The following is an 18,651-nucleotide window of genomic DNA, read 5'->3' as shown; positions in this document are numbered from 1 at the left end:
ACATGGTGGCATTTCATGGCAGCAGAGATAGGCATTCTCCAGTGCATTAAGGAAAAAACATAAGAAAAGGCAAGAGGAGGTTCTTGAGGAATGGAAGATGCTTGGGTTGGGGCTGGGCATGTGTGTGAGTGTGTCTACTGTTCCTTGGACAGAAAAAAGGTATTCTTCTTCTTCTTCTTCTTCTTCTTCTTCTTCTTCCTTTTCTTCTTTATTTTAGGAAAAAGTCACAGATAGGGCACTGTTTTCTGCTACAGGCGCAGCAGAGTGAGCCTAATGTTTTGCTCTGCAGCATCGTATACCCGGTGACCACCAACTCGATTTCATTTTGGTTTCCCGTCACTGTCTTAAAAACTATGCAATAGGAAAATGACAATGCCAGTCTCGGGACACTTGGGCCCCACCACATTGACGCCTGTCGGCGTCTTGTAGCGGAACGATTTTCACCAAGTGAGCACTAGGAAAAGCGGCCGACTGACAATGTGTAGCGTGGGCTGCTCGGGCCGCTCGGGTTGGCGCATGTCGACGTCTTGTGGGGGAACGATATGCGTCGAGTGAGCACTCAGAGAAGCTGCCGACTTGGTTTGAATATGAGATGTGCAAATGTAAGCTTGCCGAAGCCGTAAAAACGACAATGTGCGGCTCGAGTTGCTCGGGCACCACCAGCTCGGTGTGCATGGGCGTGTCGTGCTGCAATTATTCGCACAACGTTTCACATTATGTAAATGTCAGATACATTTGAGTCTGTTAAGCCTTTTCTTGACTTTGGATCATATGTTTTTCTGATTAGTACATTTTCTCTCATGCTTTTCTTCCAGAACGTATGAACAGGCTTCTACTGTAGCTCGTTCACGAACGAGGTTCTGCTGTAACTCATTCATGAACGAGGTTCTGCTGTAAGCGGTTCATGAATGAGGTTCTACTGTAACTCAATCACACATTCTGGAAGAAAAGCATTCTTTAACTCTGTACATCTACCTTTCTGTCAATTCTTTTCATTCTTCTTCTGCAGCTTTCACGTCATCATAGCAGCTAGCTCAGCCTTCTGTCCCATCAGTAGCATGCTGCTTGTAGCAAACACTAAAATTGCTATTCTTCATTACATACTACAAATGCTTGGAACTGGAGATGCTCAGGTGTGGAATGTATTCACATGTTTTGAGTGTACTTGACTATTGATTTGAGGAGGTGGTACTGGTCTCCAATATGAAAAGTTGAGGAGGCACATAGAGCAGGAAGAACATATTTAAGAGTAAGGTATCAGCACTGTGAGAAGGAATGAAAGTAGGCCAAGTTTAAAATTTTCAATGTCAGGTTCAATATATGAACAATATCTCTGTGTTAAATACATTCAAAGAGTTCCAATTTTGATATTGGTGATGAAGGGTGATTCACTTTAACAGAGTTTGCTATCGCCAACTTTCATTGTGTTTTATGAGTAAACTTTGAACTAGCTCTCGATTGACCAAGTCCTAGCAAAATATCTATATTTTCCAGGTTGTGACTCAGTGCTATTGCTCAATTCTATAAACGTGTATAATAGTAGCGTGCAAAAAGCATTAGAATTCTGCTATTGTACCTGTCTGTTCTTATGCCAGAGTTTGAGTGAGTTGGTAAGTCAAATGCTTCGTATGCAGCTATCGCTGCACGCAGTCCCTGCTGGAGCCATACTCCAAGCTCTTCTACGATAGCCAGCTTCTGAGCTGTGTGGGCAAACAAGATCGAGGTGCCCTGCCCGACTTTCCAGTGTTCTTTCATGGCGTGCGGGGCTGTGCACAGAAGGAAGGCAGCTGCCCTTCTTGGTGAGTAAAGCATGAATGCCCCAACATTGACCTTTGTGGCTTGTTCACTTTTGGTGCTGGCCAGCAGAGTTGCGAGCTGGCACCTTTTGCATCGACTCTGAGCTGTCAGAGCTATGTTCACCAACCCATGGCTCTTGTTGAGCCGTTGCCACAATGAGTACAGGTCGAAGAAAACAGGCCTTCCAAGTGAAAGTGTTTATTTTTTACTCAGTTTTCACAATCTGATCTCAGCAGTTCCTTACAGCACTGTGGAAGCTGCGTGAATTCTTAGCCAATACGAAGGCCGAATGCCCCTTGAGATGTGCTTATCTGCCCCATGTCATCTGCTCTACTTCTGCTTGCTGTCCTGTTGATACATGCTTCTTGGTTGGTGGATTGACGAAAAAAATGTATTGCCGCCGTAACCACAAGCTGCATTTGCATGCAAGCAACAGTGGGGCTTCGCTTCAGGTGTACACTTTCCTTGCAGTTACCTTGCATCCTCCATAGCAAGTAGTGAGGGCGAATCCCCTTATAAATATTCATCTGCGCCACTGCATCTGTTTGGCATCTACTTGGAGTTTGCTCACTGCCGTCATCACTTACCATGCTAGAGCAGGGTAGTAAATTAATGATGCAGCAAACAATTAAGCCTTTATAACACTTCTTGTTGTCAGCGCATCACCAGTGCTAATGCTGTGGTGCCATCTGCTAACTAAAAACCAAACCAGTTTTACGGGTGGGCGCCATGCCTGTAGTCCTAGCAGCGTGAGACCAAACAGCCGATCTGAATAACTATGACAAGACATACCTAATGCTTTGACCTCAGCTTGAGGCGAGACTTAGCGATGACATATTTTGCTGCTTGTTTTTTGCTAACAGGACGGAGCGCCAATAACCAGCGTGAATTCGGATGGAAATGGGTGGTTGGTGCTGTATGTGCGCTGCCATGTTGCTAGGTGGTCACGGTTAGGGTGGCGAATAAGGTTACGGGCCGTAACTGCCACAGTAATTCTCGGTATATGACATGCATGCACAAAGGACCTAACATTTCACCTATAGCTGTACCGTATCATGTAGCCAGCAAGAATAAAACTCTCTAGTGCTGCCGATAATCAGGCAATTACGCCCGGAACTATATTCCACTGAGAAGGATATTGCCTGTATATGCCTCATACGTTCAGCAGTGCTGCAGGGTATTTGTGAAAAGGAATGTAGTTACCGATAATTTTGAGACGTGAGTAGCAGCACGTAATGAAAAAAATAATGTTCTAGAGACACAACACAGCGCCTGTGTTGAGGGGGGGGGGGAGTGGGGGGCTAGGTGCAGTGGTGAATCGTTCTACAAAGCTGGGCCAAAATTGCAAATGTAGAGTGTACCACAAAAGACTGAGGCACTCAGCTTAGCTCCCATGTGGCTCAGTGCTATCGGGAATAGTTAGTTGATTTCTATGAACATGCACTAAGGGGAGCACTGGCTGAAGTGAGATGTGTTGCTCACCAGCACCGAGCTGATAGATGCAGTGCCAGTGGAGGAATGTGCTTCTCTCATGTTGTGGAGAGGAGACCCTCCAGTTCCAAGACACATGGAAAAAGGTAGACACATTCATAGTTTCCTACGAAACATAACTCTGACACTTTTATCATTCAGTTACCATGAGAATGATAAGTAGGATGTAGATGCTTTTGTCCAGTCTTTGTGCTTGTCACTTCAGACATTCCTGTGACAATATTTATTACACTTTACTGTATTTTTCTATATGCATGAAGGCAATAAGTTTCTGCGCACATCTAGTACATCTAGTACTCAATCTAGTAGTACTAGATGTAGATCTAGATCTAGCTGTAGATCTAGTACATCTAGTATTAGATGTACTAGATGTACATTTAGTACATCTAGTAGTGCAAGAACACTGATGAAAATATATATATTTAAAGGTGTTGCATACATCATGAAAAACAATTAATTGGACCTTTGCTGCAAGCTTGAATAATACTAGTATGTGTAATATGTTTTACAAGTTGGACAGCTGGATGTTTTTTCCCGGTGTCGCTGTGCCGTCATCTTGCAGGTTCATTGTTTCATTGTTTTTCACCATGTTTTACGTCAGGCACATTTTTAAAGTGGCTGCATAGGTGAACTCCAAGTTTAAATTTTGACGCCTGACTTTCCTAGAGGCATTTCTCGCATGGAGTCCACATTCTCTAAACTTGACAAAAGCGACTAAAGAAATGAAGGTTCGTATTCTGTTCAGCAGTTGTATGCCTTTCGTGATTCTGAAGCTCCAAGGAATATGGTGAAACAAAATTTGCAATAGGCAGAATTAATTGGCCTCTGCAAATTGTTGCATTTATGATGCAATATATTGCTTAAAGCATCACTAAAGGCAAATACTAAGTCGATGTAGACTGTTTTAATACCTTTCCAGAAACCTCGCAATGCTTGCTTCGCACAAACAAAAGACTTAGTTCATGAGAAAATTGTATCTGAAGGGCCTGAATACCTTTTCCGAAATTCTAATCTCGCGCCACCCAACCCCAGGAGTGGTGACATTGCATACGCCATCACCGCCCTTTGCTACCATCGGTGGGAAAAACGCCGCCTGACAGACGGCGGCACCGAGCCAAGACAGAGCGGCGGATTTGCCGCTGCAGCTGCTTTTTGGTCAAGTGGCGCAGACTGTTGGCGCAGACTGTTCAGGCATCCCGCGACATCACATGGAAGTTGAATTCTCTGCTCTGCTACTTGTAGTTTGTGTGAGTTTGTGAGCCATCAAAACCATTGCAGCACTATGCTATAAATCAGGAAAGTTCTGAAACACAAAAGCATGGGTGGCGCAAAGTCTAGTGAAAACAAAACCTTTAGACTGCGCGCATCGTTGTCAACGATTATTTCAATGAGTTACTTTTTCTAAACATGAAATGGAACTGGACTAGTAGCATTTTATTTTATCTTATAATACAATACGAGGATGTTTTTTGCAATGAGTAGTTGAGTACTTGTGACAGAATTTAACTGAGAAGTGCTTTCATCATCGGGCGAGTGCTTGAATGTCCCGGGGGAGTCTCTAATCATGTCCTTTAAGAGTTGCCCCGATTTCTCGATTATTAAGGCTCTGTTCGCGATAACATTGATGCCTTAGAGATTCTCGGGCACTAATCTATCACTTTAGCTTTAATTAGTATTTGCCTTTAGCTTTCCTCTAAAATGATCAATATGCAGAGTCACAGAGCCGTTTTAAGCCAGAAAAATGAAGTTTAGGCAAATCCATGTATACTACTGCTCACCATTCCCATGCTGGCTGCAGCTCTCATAGACACTAGTGCCACAGTTCGCTCTAGTAGTTTTTTGTAGGATACTCTATGGCCACACTAATATAATATAATGAAACCTGTGTGGAAGCTTGTGTCCACCTAGATTCAAGTAGACTTGGTAACAAAGAGGTTTGCGAGATGGCCAAAAGGTTTGACCAAACACAGACCTCATTCATGTCTACCGATAGCCTTAATGAGATGGAATCCAGTACTTCTGCAAGAAAAAAAATTTGGAGGACGCTTAAGCTTTGCCTTTAGGAGTGGAACGCGATAGCATTCAAAGATCCCTGACTATTTCTCTTGCATCCTGGCAACTGGAGCTTACGTGACCGTAATGTTTACCTGGAAACGCATGCTGCAAACGCTATGCACGAAGGCGAGCTTTGTGGTGGAACCACAGCCTCTTGCGTAAGCTGCGATACGACAGAGGCAAGCGCCAGCTGGAGTTAAGGCAAGGAACTGGGTGCGCTGCCTCGTGGCCCCCAAGATACCCATCGCACCGGCGCGCATAAAATGGCGGACGCCGCAGCCAGTCTGTGAACGCCGCAGCCAGTTTGCATGTGTCAAGGGGTTTCTTTGAGTTTTCACGTAACAGAATTATGTTTTCTCATATAGTCAAATTACAATACGAGAGCTCTCATGCCTGTAGGTTGTATGCAAGTCGTAGTTTATGATTTTTCTACGTATTTTAGCTTGTCAAACTCAATTATTTCAATCAATTCGTGGCATCATATGGAAGGTCTGGGTATACACTGCGAAAGAGTGTGAAAGAATGATAGGTGGCATGCAAGCATTAAATAAACAGGGATCTGCTTGTAGGGGCCATATGCTGGTACTAAAGAGATACGCACCCAATACTTGGGCCTAATATTTAGAAAATCCCTATCACAATCATCCTTACACGAAGACTGGAAAAACGCGAAAATAATCCCGATACACAAAACAGGAGGCACCTCATTGCCCTCTAATTATCGACCAATATGCCTCACTAGCACCGCTTGCAAGATGCTCGAGCATATCATCCTTAAACATCTAACAAACTTTCTTGACACTCGCAACTTATTAATGCCACACCAGCACAGATACCGCGATGGATTGCCAGCCGTCACGCAGCTTACGGAAGTTGTGCATGACCTCGCATATAACATCAACAACTGTAGCCAGACTGACATAATATTATTAGACCTTTCGAAAGCATTTGATCACGTGTGCCACAGTAAATTATTAACAAAATTGCGGGGTTTTATTGGAAATGGGGAAATTTTAGACCGGGTAACAAACCGAACACAATTCATACTATTTCAGCATGTGGAATCTGCGACAGTGCCTGTCACATCAGGCGTCCCCAAAGAATCCATGTTGGGGCCACTGTTATTTTTAATTTTCATTAACAACATAACCAGAAACATTGACTGTAACATCAAACTGTTTGCTGATGACTGCGTCATCTACCAAACAATTAACACCTACGAAGATCATGTTTCACTTAGCAACTCACTAGATCAGCTAAATGAATGGTGCAAAAAATGGCAACTGACGATAAACACAACTAAATCAGTTTGCATGACGGTAACAAGAAAAAAACAACCTTACGACTTCCCGTACTTTATTAACGGCACAGTGCTAACAAAAGTTCACCAGCATAAATACTTAGGCATCACTCTAACTTCTGACCTGAAATGGGACGCGCACATTGCCAACGTGACCTCAAAGGCATTACGCAAGCTATTTTATCTCTGAAGATGTCTCCACCTCGCACCAACGTCGACTAAGCTTCTCGCATATACTACTTTCGTTAGACCGGTTTCGACGTACGCTAACACAGTTTGGTTTCCGCACTCAGTAACTAACATAATGAAACTGGAAAAAGTACAGCGAATAGCGCTGCGGTTTATTTACAACAAGTATAAGCGCACATATTCACCCACTAACCTTGCGGCTATATTGGGTTTAGCAGCGCTCTCATCAATAGCGAAGCAAGCAGGGCTCAGATTTTTATTTAACTTGATTCACAACTATTATAAGATAGACCTAACAAAATACATATGTTTTTCGCAGTCACGATCATCTAGACATAAACATGTACACGCTTTAACAGAATATTCATGCCATAATGACACACTCATGTACTCTTATTTCGCCCTCGTGATAAGGGAATGGAATCGCCTCGATCCTTTCTGCAGACTCATTATCTCAGTTCACATCACGATTAGAATCCATATCATACAATCAGTAACGCAGTCTTATTCACATAATATGCTTTGCAACCCTTGTAAGCCATGCTGATTATCATGAAGGTGTTTACTGTTATTTTTGTTCCCGTTTGCTGTCCTTTTCATGATGTATTCTCTGTATTGCTGCGCATGTCTCCTAGAAATGTGATATCTATATTTGTTTCTTAATGTATTCTTACCTTGTTCCTTTACGTTCCTTGTTTGGCTTATTGACACGTACTTTGTATGTGCACGTTTATTACCATGTATTTCATTTTTGTAGGTCGACCTGCTATGGTCCCTGATGAGACTGGCAGTATTGAAAATAAATAAATAAATATATACGTGGTTCGAAAATCTTTTTGTTGATGTGACGTCCGACGCGGGACACCAAATTTTCTGCAGCACGGGCTCTTTAACGCTATCATGTTAATATACACAGGTCATGATCTTCACTTTCACTTTGCTCCCACCCTACTCGGGGTATTACACAAGAGATGTGATTATGACACCACTGCAAAAGAGTGTGAAAGAATGATAGGTGGCATGCAAGGGTTAAATAAACAGGAATCTGCTTTTAGGGGCCATATGCTGGTGTAAGAATATGCAAAGTGAGTGAGCCTTGTACAGTCGTCTCCCATTAATTCAACGCTTGCAGGACAAGTCTCATTCAAGTTATCCGAAAGGTCGAATTAACAAATGACACCAATATGAATGGATTCAAATCTTCCTTCTTGCTTGAAATAGTCTGTCGTCATCGACAGACTGCTTCAATGCAGTAATACAATAACTGTTCATGTTGTCACTTGGTGACCCACAGATCTCAAAACTGTTGTCGGCACTGACAAAATCCTCAAAAAAATATTGTCGAGGACGTAGTGCAAATCATCATCACTGCAAAACAGGTTGCTGCCATGACTTTGGTCTCCTGCAGAATCATTATCGCCATCTGAGAAATTTCTTGTGTTTTCAAGGTTTTAGTAACCGCTGTATGTGTGTGGCAATGTCAATGCCAATGTCGAATTGAACGAGTCTTCCTTCCATGGCCCAATGTATGGTTTCTCACTGGGACTTGCCAGTATGTTCAGATTAAGTGAAATCTCGAATTAACTGAGGTCGAATTAATGGGACCCGACTGTAGCACAATTCTGTACAACTTCAAGAGATTATAATAATTGGAAACATGTATCACAAATCCTGTTTTGATCTGCACTGCATTGACTGACATGACCACTGTGACCTTTCTTAACAGGTTCAACCCATCAGAAGTGGTGCAAGTGACACGCTACCTTCAACGAGCATTTGGCCCTTGGGGCCTGCTGCCTGAGCAGGTGGGCGTTGTCACGCCATATCGTAAGCAGGCACAGAAGCTGCGTTGCCTCATGGACTCCCTCGATCTGCCTCACTGCAAGCTTGGTTCGGCCGAGGAGTTTCAGGGACAGGAGCGCAACCTCATCATTGTCTCTACGGTTAGCACAACTTTGCTTTTGACATTTCCGCTCTTAATCGTTTGCAACAAAGGCTTATGCATTAGGTGTTGCACAAAGCAGGCAAAGTGGATATACGGTAGACAAATGTTACCTGATGTTGGAATTTTTTGTTTTTTTTAGCTTATTGGAAACTTGTTCTGAGAGAAGTTCGCTCGGTATCACAATTTTTAAGAGGAGAAGGGAGGTATTGTATTGGTGCACCACTAAACAAGATGAGTAGAAACTGGAATTAACTTTTTAACGCGTCCGTACTTTGAAATAATTTGAGAAAACGTCATCGGGAATATTGCACAGAAGCCACAGTAGCCTTTCAACCATTTCTTCTTTTCGCTTATGTTCTCTGGAGAAAAGGAGGAAGTCTGCACTGTGTGTATCGGAAATTGCTTGCAAATATCATATTCCTGAGGGGAAAAAAACAAACAAAAAAACTCTTGTTTATACAGTAAATGTCTACCTCATTTTTCATCATATGCAGCTCCCCCACGACATCACCATAATTCCTGCAATGCTGGTGTGTTGCCCACAGGCACAAATAGCGTTATCATCAGCTTGGCACTAATATAAACTGCTTGGCTGCCTTAGTAACACATTTCCAAGGTGTAAAAAATGAGACTAGTATAAACATTGTGGGGTATCATTCGTGCTTTTGGGACAAAGCAGTGGCAACACAGTTGTGAAAACAATCAAAAGGGCATTTATTGCACCTTTTATACAGCTAGCCAGATCGTGCTGATGGGCGCTGACGAATTAAGGAAGTCTGACTCACTGCAACAGGATATTGAGCGAATATGCTCGCCCCCACTCCTAATCAATCGTATGAACAGTCACGCAAGTGGTGGCATGTTTGAACGATCAAGTTCGTCTATCCCGGTGCCCCATTTCGAAGCCTTTATCGGGACAGTTCCACAAAGCGTGCCGGCCGGCATGCGGGACATCTGCACACCCTGCCGACCCCAAGCCAAAGAGGAAAGGCTACTCCATTTCATGCCCGAGTAACCCTGCTGTTAGGTGGCGTTAGCAGCACAACACTCGCCCCCTCTCTTGTACTATTCTGCAACTGCACCGACCACCAGCGGCACTTAGTTACGCGGGTAAGCCGGATTACAGGAGATGCAAGAGCCATGTGGGGAAAACAACATAAGGAGGCACAAGAAAGTCGAGCATCCCCACGACGTGCAAGCCAAATATTATTTCGCTGCAAGCAGCAGGGAACCTGCAATCTTGCATAATAGATTGCTTGCTTTCTTGTGTGGTTTATTATGCCCTTCATGAAAACTGTGCTAATTGTTACGATGTATTATTAATATTAATTTGAGCTCGTTGCATTGTGTGTGCTTTGTTTTCATTGCGTCTTTTTTTAACCCTTAGCATAATTTTCATAATGTAGTGCCGGCTGTTCTCATTCTTTGCTCTATTGATTCCGAACCTTCTTTTTTTTTTTCACCTTATTCAACATCAATGATTATGTTACATGACATCAGCCATTGTGCACACATACACACACCCTTCCTGATTTTCTAGGGACCAGGGAAGCAGAAAATAATGTATCACACCTTTCCTGTCGCCACTCTTTTGTCATACGCCAGCCTCATAGGGTTAGCACCAGACGAGCATTGCTGAAAGAAGAAACAAAGGCAGAGCATTTCTATTGGCGTCGCTCCAGCTGAGAGGCCCTGATGAAATGAGGAGGAAGGGGGACAGTAAATAAAACCCTCACGTATATCTTCATTTATATCAAATCCTCATAAAAAATTCATTTCGAAATATACCTTGAGGGGCCTCGCACTCATTCTATTGTGTTGTTCAGTTTAAAGAAAAGGTTTTTCAGGGTACCTTTTAAGGAGTAGTGACAGAAATTTTTTGTCTTGTCTTCATTTCTTTATTGGATAGCTGTTGACTCTGTAATTATGCTACAGAGTCTTGAAGTCTCAATAGTGCAACAAATAATTACATTACCTTTTAGTGTGATCAATTACAAATGCGCACCAAGAGCAGCGTGCTTCAAATTTGGAAAAGGAGACTATTCATGGTACGAAAACCTAATGTAGCAGTTTTTTTGGTACCAAACACTACAGATATGTGTACATGCACTATGGCCACACTGCCAAAAGCTGAGTCCATTCAGCACATGACAGGACAATAGGGGAGCGTGGGCCCCCTGCGCTTCCATGAGAAGCACACATCTGGGCCAGTTGAACAGCTTTCAGCAACACAGTTGTTGTGCTTCCTTCAATCACTGTAGCGGGCTCACCGGGATGCTCTTTAGTTTGCGATACCATGTTACTACCACCTCTGCTTTTGCTGCTGTGAATACATTCAACATCCGCTCTTTCTGACCTAGGAACCGCGAGAACATTCAGAAAATCGGGCAGTCCGAAAGAATGAATGCATGCCTTTAACTGCCCTCAAAGGCTTAAATCACCACAGCTAAAGACTGTGGCCCCTCAATGATATTATGGTTAACGGCAATACATTGTGCACACTTGACTGCGTAACGCTTTTGTATTGCGGCGAAACTGGCTTTTGGGAATGTGCATTTTGCAACATTTTAGAGCTTTTGCGCTTCGACGGCATCAGCGAAGAGGACAAAGGCAAATTTGCTAACATTGCCGATGGCGGTGAATCCTTGAAATGAAAAATGCGCTGAACAGCAGGAAGCTTGACAGCGAATGTCGAAGCAGCTAGGCCTAACGGCAGCACAATGCTGCTGCTAAGGCTGCCAGCGAATCGGTGCACGCAAGTGCTGTTTCGAGGCTGCAGTGTAATCAAAGTAGCGGTGATGGTGGCTTGAAATAATGCCATTTCACCTGTGGTCATGGCAAGAAATCTACAAAATTGGACAGTGAAGGGTTTCGTTGTCCGAAATTTCAGACATCCTTATACATTGGCTTTATGAGGTATGTGGGGCTGCCTTGAAGTGTCTGAGTTATCAGGAATGTTGGAAAAATTGGGCATCCCAAAAATCAGTGGTTGACTGTAGTCTCCTTTTCCACTTCCGAAGCTGCGATGCACTTGGTGTGGGGTTCGAGATGTTCGCATAAAAGGTGCTGTAATTAATTATTTGAAGCACTCTCGAGGAATGGATGCTTCATACCATAATTAAAGAGCTGACAGCTACCTAAAGAATTGGGAAAAGCAGGACACAAAATTTGTATGTCAGTACTTCTTTAAGGTAGTATCTAAATGCATTTTAAATAATACCTTAATTTCTTTGACTTTTTCACCAATTTTTGTAGTCAATGGTTGGCGATCGCTGGTGGTTGGACTTTTACCATAAACACAAAGGCACCGCTGCAAAGGGTGCACTTTTTCATGCAAACGAGTTGTGGAATGTGTTCGCTTCCAAATGCCAACCACTAGGTCTTTCAGATGCATGTGATGCCACATGAAAGCTTTGAAGCGTCTGAAGATTTAGCTGCTATGGTGGAGCACTCACTCTATACTACCGTTAAGATGTGGTGGTTAACGACAGTTCTCTGTGGAATTGCACAATGAAACAACAAACACTACCTAAACATTCTCGCTGCAATAAGTATATGCCGTAAAGCGCATCATTCCTTTAGTAGAGTGATTGGCTTTCTCGAAGTGTTTGACTGTTTGCTTTAATTGACTATCATCATCGACGGTTTCTTCACAATTATTTATTTGCCCTTATCAGGTTCGAGGGAGTGAGGCTCTGTCAGCAAACAACAGCGGCCAAAACTTGGATTTCATCTTCTGTGCCAGGCGCTTCAACGTGGCCATCAGCCGAGCCAGTGCCATGCTTGTGGTTGTGGGCAACCCTGATGTGCTCACACTGGTAAGGTGACCCTGCAGAAGGGTACTGTATGCCTTTCAAAGTCAACTTGAGCAGCGTGCTCTTGTGCCGTAATGTAACATTATACCTGGTGCAACTTTTTAATGTTAACAGAATTTTTTAAAGATCGCTTGTGGCATATAACAAATCTACTCATTTAGCTGGATTACTTGAGAAGGTAGACGTTGCTTACTCTGGAAATCAAAATACATAATCGACTAATGAAACTGCACTAATCAACTTTCTAATTACTTTAGCACACACATTGCTGTATACGAATTGAAGCCAGTGATTTCACAAGGCACATCCTCTTGGAACTAATTTGAAAAAATAACCATTTTTGAGATAGGGGCTGTCAAACTTGTGACTAACAGGCTTTTTTTCTCCCCGCGTTTTTCGAGAGAAATAATTTTTTTTGTGTGTAACAGGGGACAACTAAATGAGCATAAAGCCACATGAACTGGAAAAAGAATATTTCAGAAGCACATAAACAAAATGTAAAATTTTTTGTAGTGTCTCTTAAAGCCTCTCTTGTTCAGCTTCAGCAGCTTCACTGAGTACTTTGCACCAACACAATGTTCGTGCTCCCTTTACTAAGCTGACTTCTACTTTATCTCTCTTGGAATGAAGCGATGCCGGTCATAACCAAGGTGGGACTATGTAGTTACTTCTTTCTTTGCTTCTGCAGAGTTGCCAAACAACTGTGGTGCCAATTGTCACAGATGTTGCGACACATTAGCTTTCGTTAGATCACCTTTATGAAATTTTTTTCACTTACTTGTGCATTTCACTTGTGCTTTGCAAGTTTGACATGCTCGTGCACCTTCCCTAAAACAAGGGTTTACTGCATGGTTATGAGTAAACTGCACTGACCATATGCCAGGTGGCTTCACTGCGTTGTGGTTATCATGTGAGCTTGCATCCATAAGTGCTATGTGCCTTAATGTAAAGGTTTCTTGTGATATTTTCTTTCTCTCCAGGATGCAAATTGGAAGTCTCTAATGGACTACTGCTCATCACACATGACCTGTTACGGTCTGGCTGCTGAACCAGCGGCACCGTCACGTTGAAGTGCCTCAGGGCAATGGCCCAATGGAATATGCATTTCTGTGATAACTTAGCAATTCGTAGCGTACCGTGATTTTTGTTAGTTTTTAATAATGTTATTTATGTGTGGGATCGTAATGTGGGTCCACAATCATTTTAATAAATGACACGCCACGCAATCCACATCGTCACCGTGTATTACATTTTACCATTCTTTTACTGTTCCAGAATATGTTTTCTTTGTTGTGTTATATTCAAGTGAATATGTGGGAATTTGTGACGATTTCTCGCTTCATAATGACGATGTGCTTGCAGCTTAAACACACCTTACAAGCAAGGAATATTGTTGCCTTCTTTGATTGTTGCTTCGATAAGGCTTTGGCTAGAGCTAGTTGGTATGACATTGTTCTATTTACTGTGCTGTAATGTTAAAGGACAAAATAGAAGAAACTATGCATGTGTGTCATTTACTTTTGTTTTGTCCTCTGTGTAACAGTATAGCGCAGTAAACAGTGATTATTGCTTGTATAGTATGTTCAATATTTCTAATTTCAGCATCTCAGTTTTGTATTTTTTTCACTAGTGTTCAGATGGCTTTCCTTATTCAGTGCTCCTTTGAGAATCGCTGTGGTCTGAAGTCTGTAAAACACGTTGAAAACCTATGCTTGCTTCTTTGCTATGGCTCAAGACAAGAACATTGTGAGCAAATTCATACCTATGCAGTGATGGAACTGGCAGCTCTGTTGCGAACATGATGTGTACCTGAGATTTCCTGCACGATTTCGCCACTGGACATCATTGCACGTTGAGCCACGTAATAGATTTATTCTGTAATAGAACAACTAGACCTGTGAGAAATAAAATTGGGTTTTATATCTCTAACCTGTTGCGCAGACCCAAACATGCTGTGGAGAGTGTAAGATGGATTTCATGCATTAATTTCCATTTGCAACCAGTGATTCAAAGTTGTCTTGACGTTTTTAAAGTACACGTTCTGCATTTACATTATGCACATCTGTTGGCCATGCGAATACATAGCCTCTGCAATGTCATTTTCGTGCATTATTTTCATGTGCAAAATGTATGTTGTGATTTTCACTTACTTTTATGGGGCACTTTTTTCTCTGTTATACACACAATAAAGTTATGGATATGTAGGTAAAATAGTAGTCATGGAAGACCAAAAATGTTCAAGAAAGAACAAAAAAAATTGATCATGGAGAAATCAAGAACGTAATGCTGCTTGGCTACTAAGCTATTAAGAGGAAAAGAGAATTACATACATAGAATGGTTTAAATACCACTTCTTTTGCAAGAAATGGCAAAATGCACCCATCTTTTATTCTCTTTCTCTCATGTGCCTTGGCTAAATTCAGTGGAACTAAATGTGACCATGAGAAAAAAAAAACATAACTGTACCAATTCAATTATTCCAAGGTCGTGACTTGATACAGCAATACAGCTATCATACAAGACTTGGCAAATTACCTGTGAACAGATCTAGTACGCAATAGGCTACAAGTTTTCGGAATTTTATTTCTGCTGGATACATTTTTAGCATTAACTTGGGGCATTACACTTTTGGCACATTCAAGTGTTTGAGCTAAGCAGAGGTTGCTGCTGAAATCAGCATCGAAGTGCTAGCAATCTGCTGTGTACTATCAGCCGTGTCCAATTTTTATGTACCCAGGGACATTGTGAGGAGCTGGTGTCAAGGCACATTGACAAAATATATTAGCTGGCGCTGGCTTGCTTGCCTATTCGGCCTCTATAGTGAGCATTTTAAGAGGAAGCTTTAGCTCGAGTCACGATTCTTTCGTCCTGGCTCGGGTGCTCCTATCTAAATACATGTAAAATGAGAATTTGTTTATCTTGGGAACCACATGCTGCACCAAATTTGGCGAGGTTTGTTGCATTTAAAAGGAAAACTTAAAATCTAGTGACTGTTGGTTTCGGAGATTTAAATTAGGTAGTGAATTTTTTATTAAAGATTGGCAAAAAATCGAAAATTTTCAGAAAACGAAACTATCAAGTTTACAATTCTGCAACTCGGCAGTAAAAAATAATATCGCAATTCTGTGAATTGCATCTAATAGTACATCTAAAGCGGACAAAGTTCATATGTTCAGCATGAATCTCAAAGAGTTTAATAATATGAAAATACAGCTTTTGCAGAACCCTTGTACACAACGTAACAAATTCACGTAGTATGTAAAAGGACATTTTGAATTTGTCCGCTTTTAATGATCCAATGGGTGCCGTTTACAGAACCGCGATACCTGTCCTTGATGCAGAGCTATCGTAAACTTAGTGCTTCTATTTCTTTCGAACTTGCGAATTTTTGAAAATCTTTTAAACAAAATTCAGGCCCTAAATAGAGATTCCGCTTCCAACAATCACTAGAATCTAACTTTCTCATATACAACAAATTTCATTAAAATCGGTTCAGGGGTTATCTCGTAAAAAGGTTGCGTTTTACATGTATTTGAATAGGCCGCGTCAGAGTTGGGCCCGAGCTAAAGCTTCCTCTTGAAGGGCAAGTTTCGTCGTCAGCGTCGTTACTGCTGCCCATTTATGTGGTAGTTCTTGCGTGTAACTGCACGGATTGTGTGAATTCTAGTTGCCGTGCATATAGTGCAAAAAGGGAAGGAGAAAATGTGCGGTAAACATTTTATAAATGATGTTGCTATAGCAGACGAACGCGATCGACGTCCCTCTGGCGACGGTAGGGCGCAGGCGACCCATTTCCGTCGTCTGTTTTTCCGCGTTGTTTTGTTTGCTTTACGGTAGGCTGGGGTGTATCGTGTGTGTGTGTGTGCGCGCAACGTCCTAAACAGGTGTTTCGAGCCATCCAATCTGCGCCTTACCGAATAACTTCGGAACCTTGTTGCAAAGTGCTTATGGCATGAAACAGTTCCTATGACGGGGACGTACGGATACAAACCTGCTCGTCGGATATACAGGCCGCGTTCCAGAGAATCAAGGTTTCGCTGTTACGTGGTCGTGCGCCCGTGGACTTGAGCGCGGATGCCATATAGGTTGCCCCCTTGGCGTTGCCGAGGCTGTACTGATAAGAAGAAATAAACTGTCAAAGTCTAGTGATCATAGATAACGCGTGATGCCTTGTGTCGACGCCGTCCAGGTAGAGCCGTATCTGTGAGTTAGGAGCAGCGTTGGGTCGGAATGGGTAAGTGATGCACAACGCAGTGTTTTCCCCTTGTCTGTGTGACTAAAGATGCGGTTACGCGCTTGGTGACATTACGCATGTCGTGCTTCACGCTGCGACGAAATGCACTGATTGAACAGCTGCTCGTCCAGCATCGCGCCCGCATCCGCTACGTCATGCGTGCCTGTGGGATAGGGGGTCTCCTGTGGGGCGCGCAGTGGGGCGTGGACGCATGGGCTTGCGTCTGGACGAAGTGGTGAGGAGGTCGTGCCAGCCAAGTTGCCTGTGAAACTAAGCGCGTGCGCTGGTGTTGCTGCATGCATTGCAGTTTATTCGCATGCCCGTGTGTTACCTTACCGTGACGAAAACGTGAATCAACGATGACATACAGCAGAAAGAGTTACTCGTACTCGAGCATATCCAGGGACAAGAAATGTTGCTCGTGCACGGCGATCGGTGAGTTTTGTTGACACTGCGTAGGCCTACACGTACGGTTCCCGAACGGGACACTATCTGCTTGATTTCAAGTTTACCAGTGTGTGAATTTGAGGCATTTTTGAGGCACTTAGCGATTTTAAACTAGCGGGTTGTTTTGTATGATTGTAGTGTTTGTTGACGCGACGAATGCCTGCTTTTAACGAGTTTGAACTTTTAACTGGAGGGTCATTGGCGGCCAGCATTGATGGCGCTTTTCGGCCAATGCCGCTTTGTTTCGCCGTCGGGTTGTAACTCAGCGTTACGTCATCTGTTAATACGATTCGTGCAGCAGCATCTACAAATATTAAACTGCGTGGCTGGTCATCTCGCGCGCATATAGTGTGATGTTGATTCATTTTACTCAGAATAGTGTTATTTCACAGCGAACCGATCGACTGACAGACGTGCAGCTACGTATTGTTATTTTCCTCGATTTTGTTGATACTGTTCAGCCGTTGTCAGTCTGCTTTTGAGATCAAAAAGAGACAAAGTAAACTTTAAATGAACATAGAAGTGGGGTGGTTGTAACGTGTTGGTCAGATAATTTTTAAACATAGCCGCATCTTTTTTTTTTTTTTCTGGTTTCCTGTTTCGAACACATCTTGCATTCTCAGGATGCTGCGAGTCGGTCTGTCTTCTCAAAAGCATTTTGAATGAAGCGTCGAACATGGTAGGCTGGAAACCCCTCTGGACACTTATTTTCCTCCTTTCCTTCTTCATAAAGAGAAAAAATAATATAGGTTACTAACTAACAAAATAAATAAATAAAAATGCACGTATGCGTAACTGGTTTAGGTATCTGCTACACATTCATAAAGTGATGAAGCAAATAAAGGGATTTCATTCATTACAAATAGCATATTCTCTGTACTAATTCGTCCGTTATATCAGAAGACAACTAAATGTGACATGCATTGAAGCACATGTCACATAGATGAAAACGCCCCTTTAACTGTAAAATACCATTTCTGCCTCGTGAAGGATAAGGAATTAATGCTAAAGAATTAACAGCACGTTAAATGTTTCTTTTGCAGTGTAAAAAGCAGCTGCATTGGCTGTCACGCATGCTGCAGGCATAGCTAAGTGATCATTTTTACTGAAAACTTAGTGTAGCATCTTTCTTTTGTCAAGAAGCAGCAGCACTGAAAGCTAATGGCTCACATTCGCACAGCTGTGTGTTGGGCATGTTGGTAGATGTACTTGGAAAGCATTTTAACACGAGCAGACAAGGACAAGAGGGAGATGTGGACACCACAGTCTGTTAACTTCAGCAGTTTATTCACTAGAAATTAAACCACTTGTATAGTAAGGCTATATTTTTTACCTACCACTCTTCGTGCAGGCTCGTCACATGTATAGTGTAGGGCAG

General features: G+C 42.6%; 2 protein-coding genes across 6 annotated transcripts in view; both read left to right on the top strand.

Annotated features, from left to right (window-relative positions):
* LOC135900668 (putative helicase MOV-10) overlaps positions 1 to 14,521 on the top strand; it is a 61,522-nt gene extending 47,001 nt beyond the window's left edge. For all 4 annotated transcript variants that reach the window (XM_065430194.2, XM_065430192.1, XM_065430196.2 and 1 more), the window contains exons 16-19: positions 1,635 to 1,799; positions 8,559 to 8,775; positions 12,455 to 12,595; positions 13,573 to 14,521. In XM_065430194.2, the coding sequence (XP_065286266.1) occupies positions 1,635 to 1,799; positions 8,559 to 8,775; positions 12,455 to 12,595; positions 13,573 to 13,662 (613 nt within the window). In that variant the 3' untranslated portion in view covers positions 13,663 to 14,521. The remainder of the gene's footprint in view (positions 1 to 1,634; positions 1,800 to 8,558; positions 8,776 to 12,454; positions 12,596 to 13,572) is intronic.
* Positions 14,522 to 16,410: 1,889 nt separating this feature from the next.
* M6 (neuronal membrane glycoprotein M6) overlaps positions 16,411 to 18,651 on the top strand; it is a 15,111-nt gene continuing 12,870 nt past the window's right edge. Inside the window, exon 1 of one of the 2 annotated variants that reach the window (XM_065430199.2) lies at positions 16,411 to 16,826. In XM_065430199.2, coding sequence (XP_065286271.1) covers positions 16,823 to 16,826 — 4 coding nt within the window. In that variant the 5' untranslated portion in view covers positions 16,411 to 16,822. Of the gene's footprint in view, positions 16,827 to 16,878; positions 17,262 to 18,651 lie in introns of those variants that run through there. The other variant, XM_065430198.2, reaches the window with a different exon arrangement.

The sequence above is a fragment of the Dermacentor albipictus genome, chromosome 3 (assembly GCF_038994185.2).
Source record: "Dermacentor albipictus isolate Rhodes 1998 colony chromosome 3, USDA_Dalb.pri_finalv2, whole genome shotgun sequence".
NCBI classification, from domain to species: Eukaryota; Metazoa; Arthropoda; class Arachnida; order Ixodida; family Ixodidae; genus Dermacentor; species Dermacentor albipictus.
This window is presented reverse-complemented; position numbering and strand designations above follow the sequence as displayed.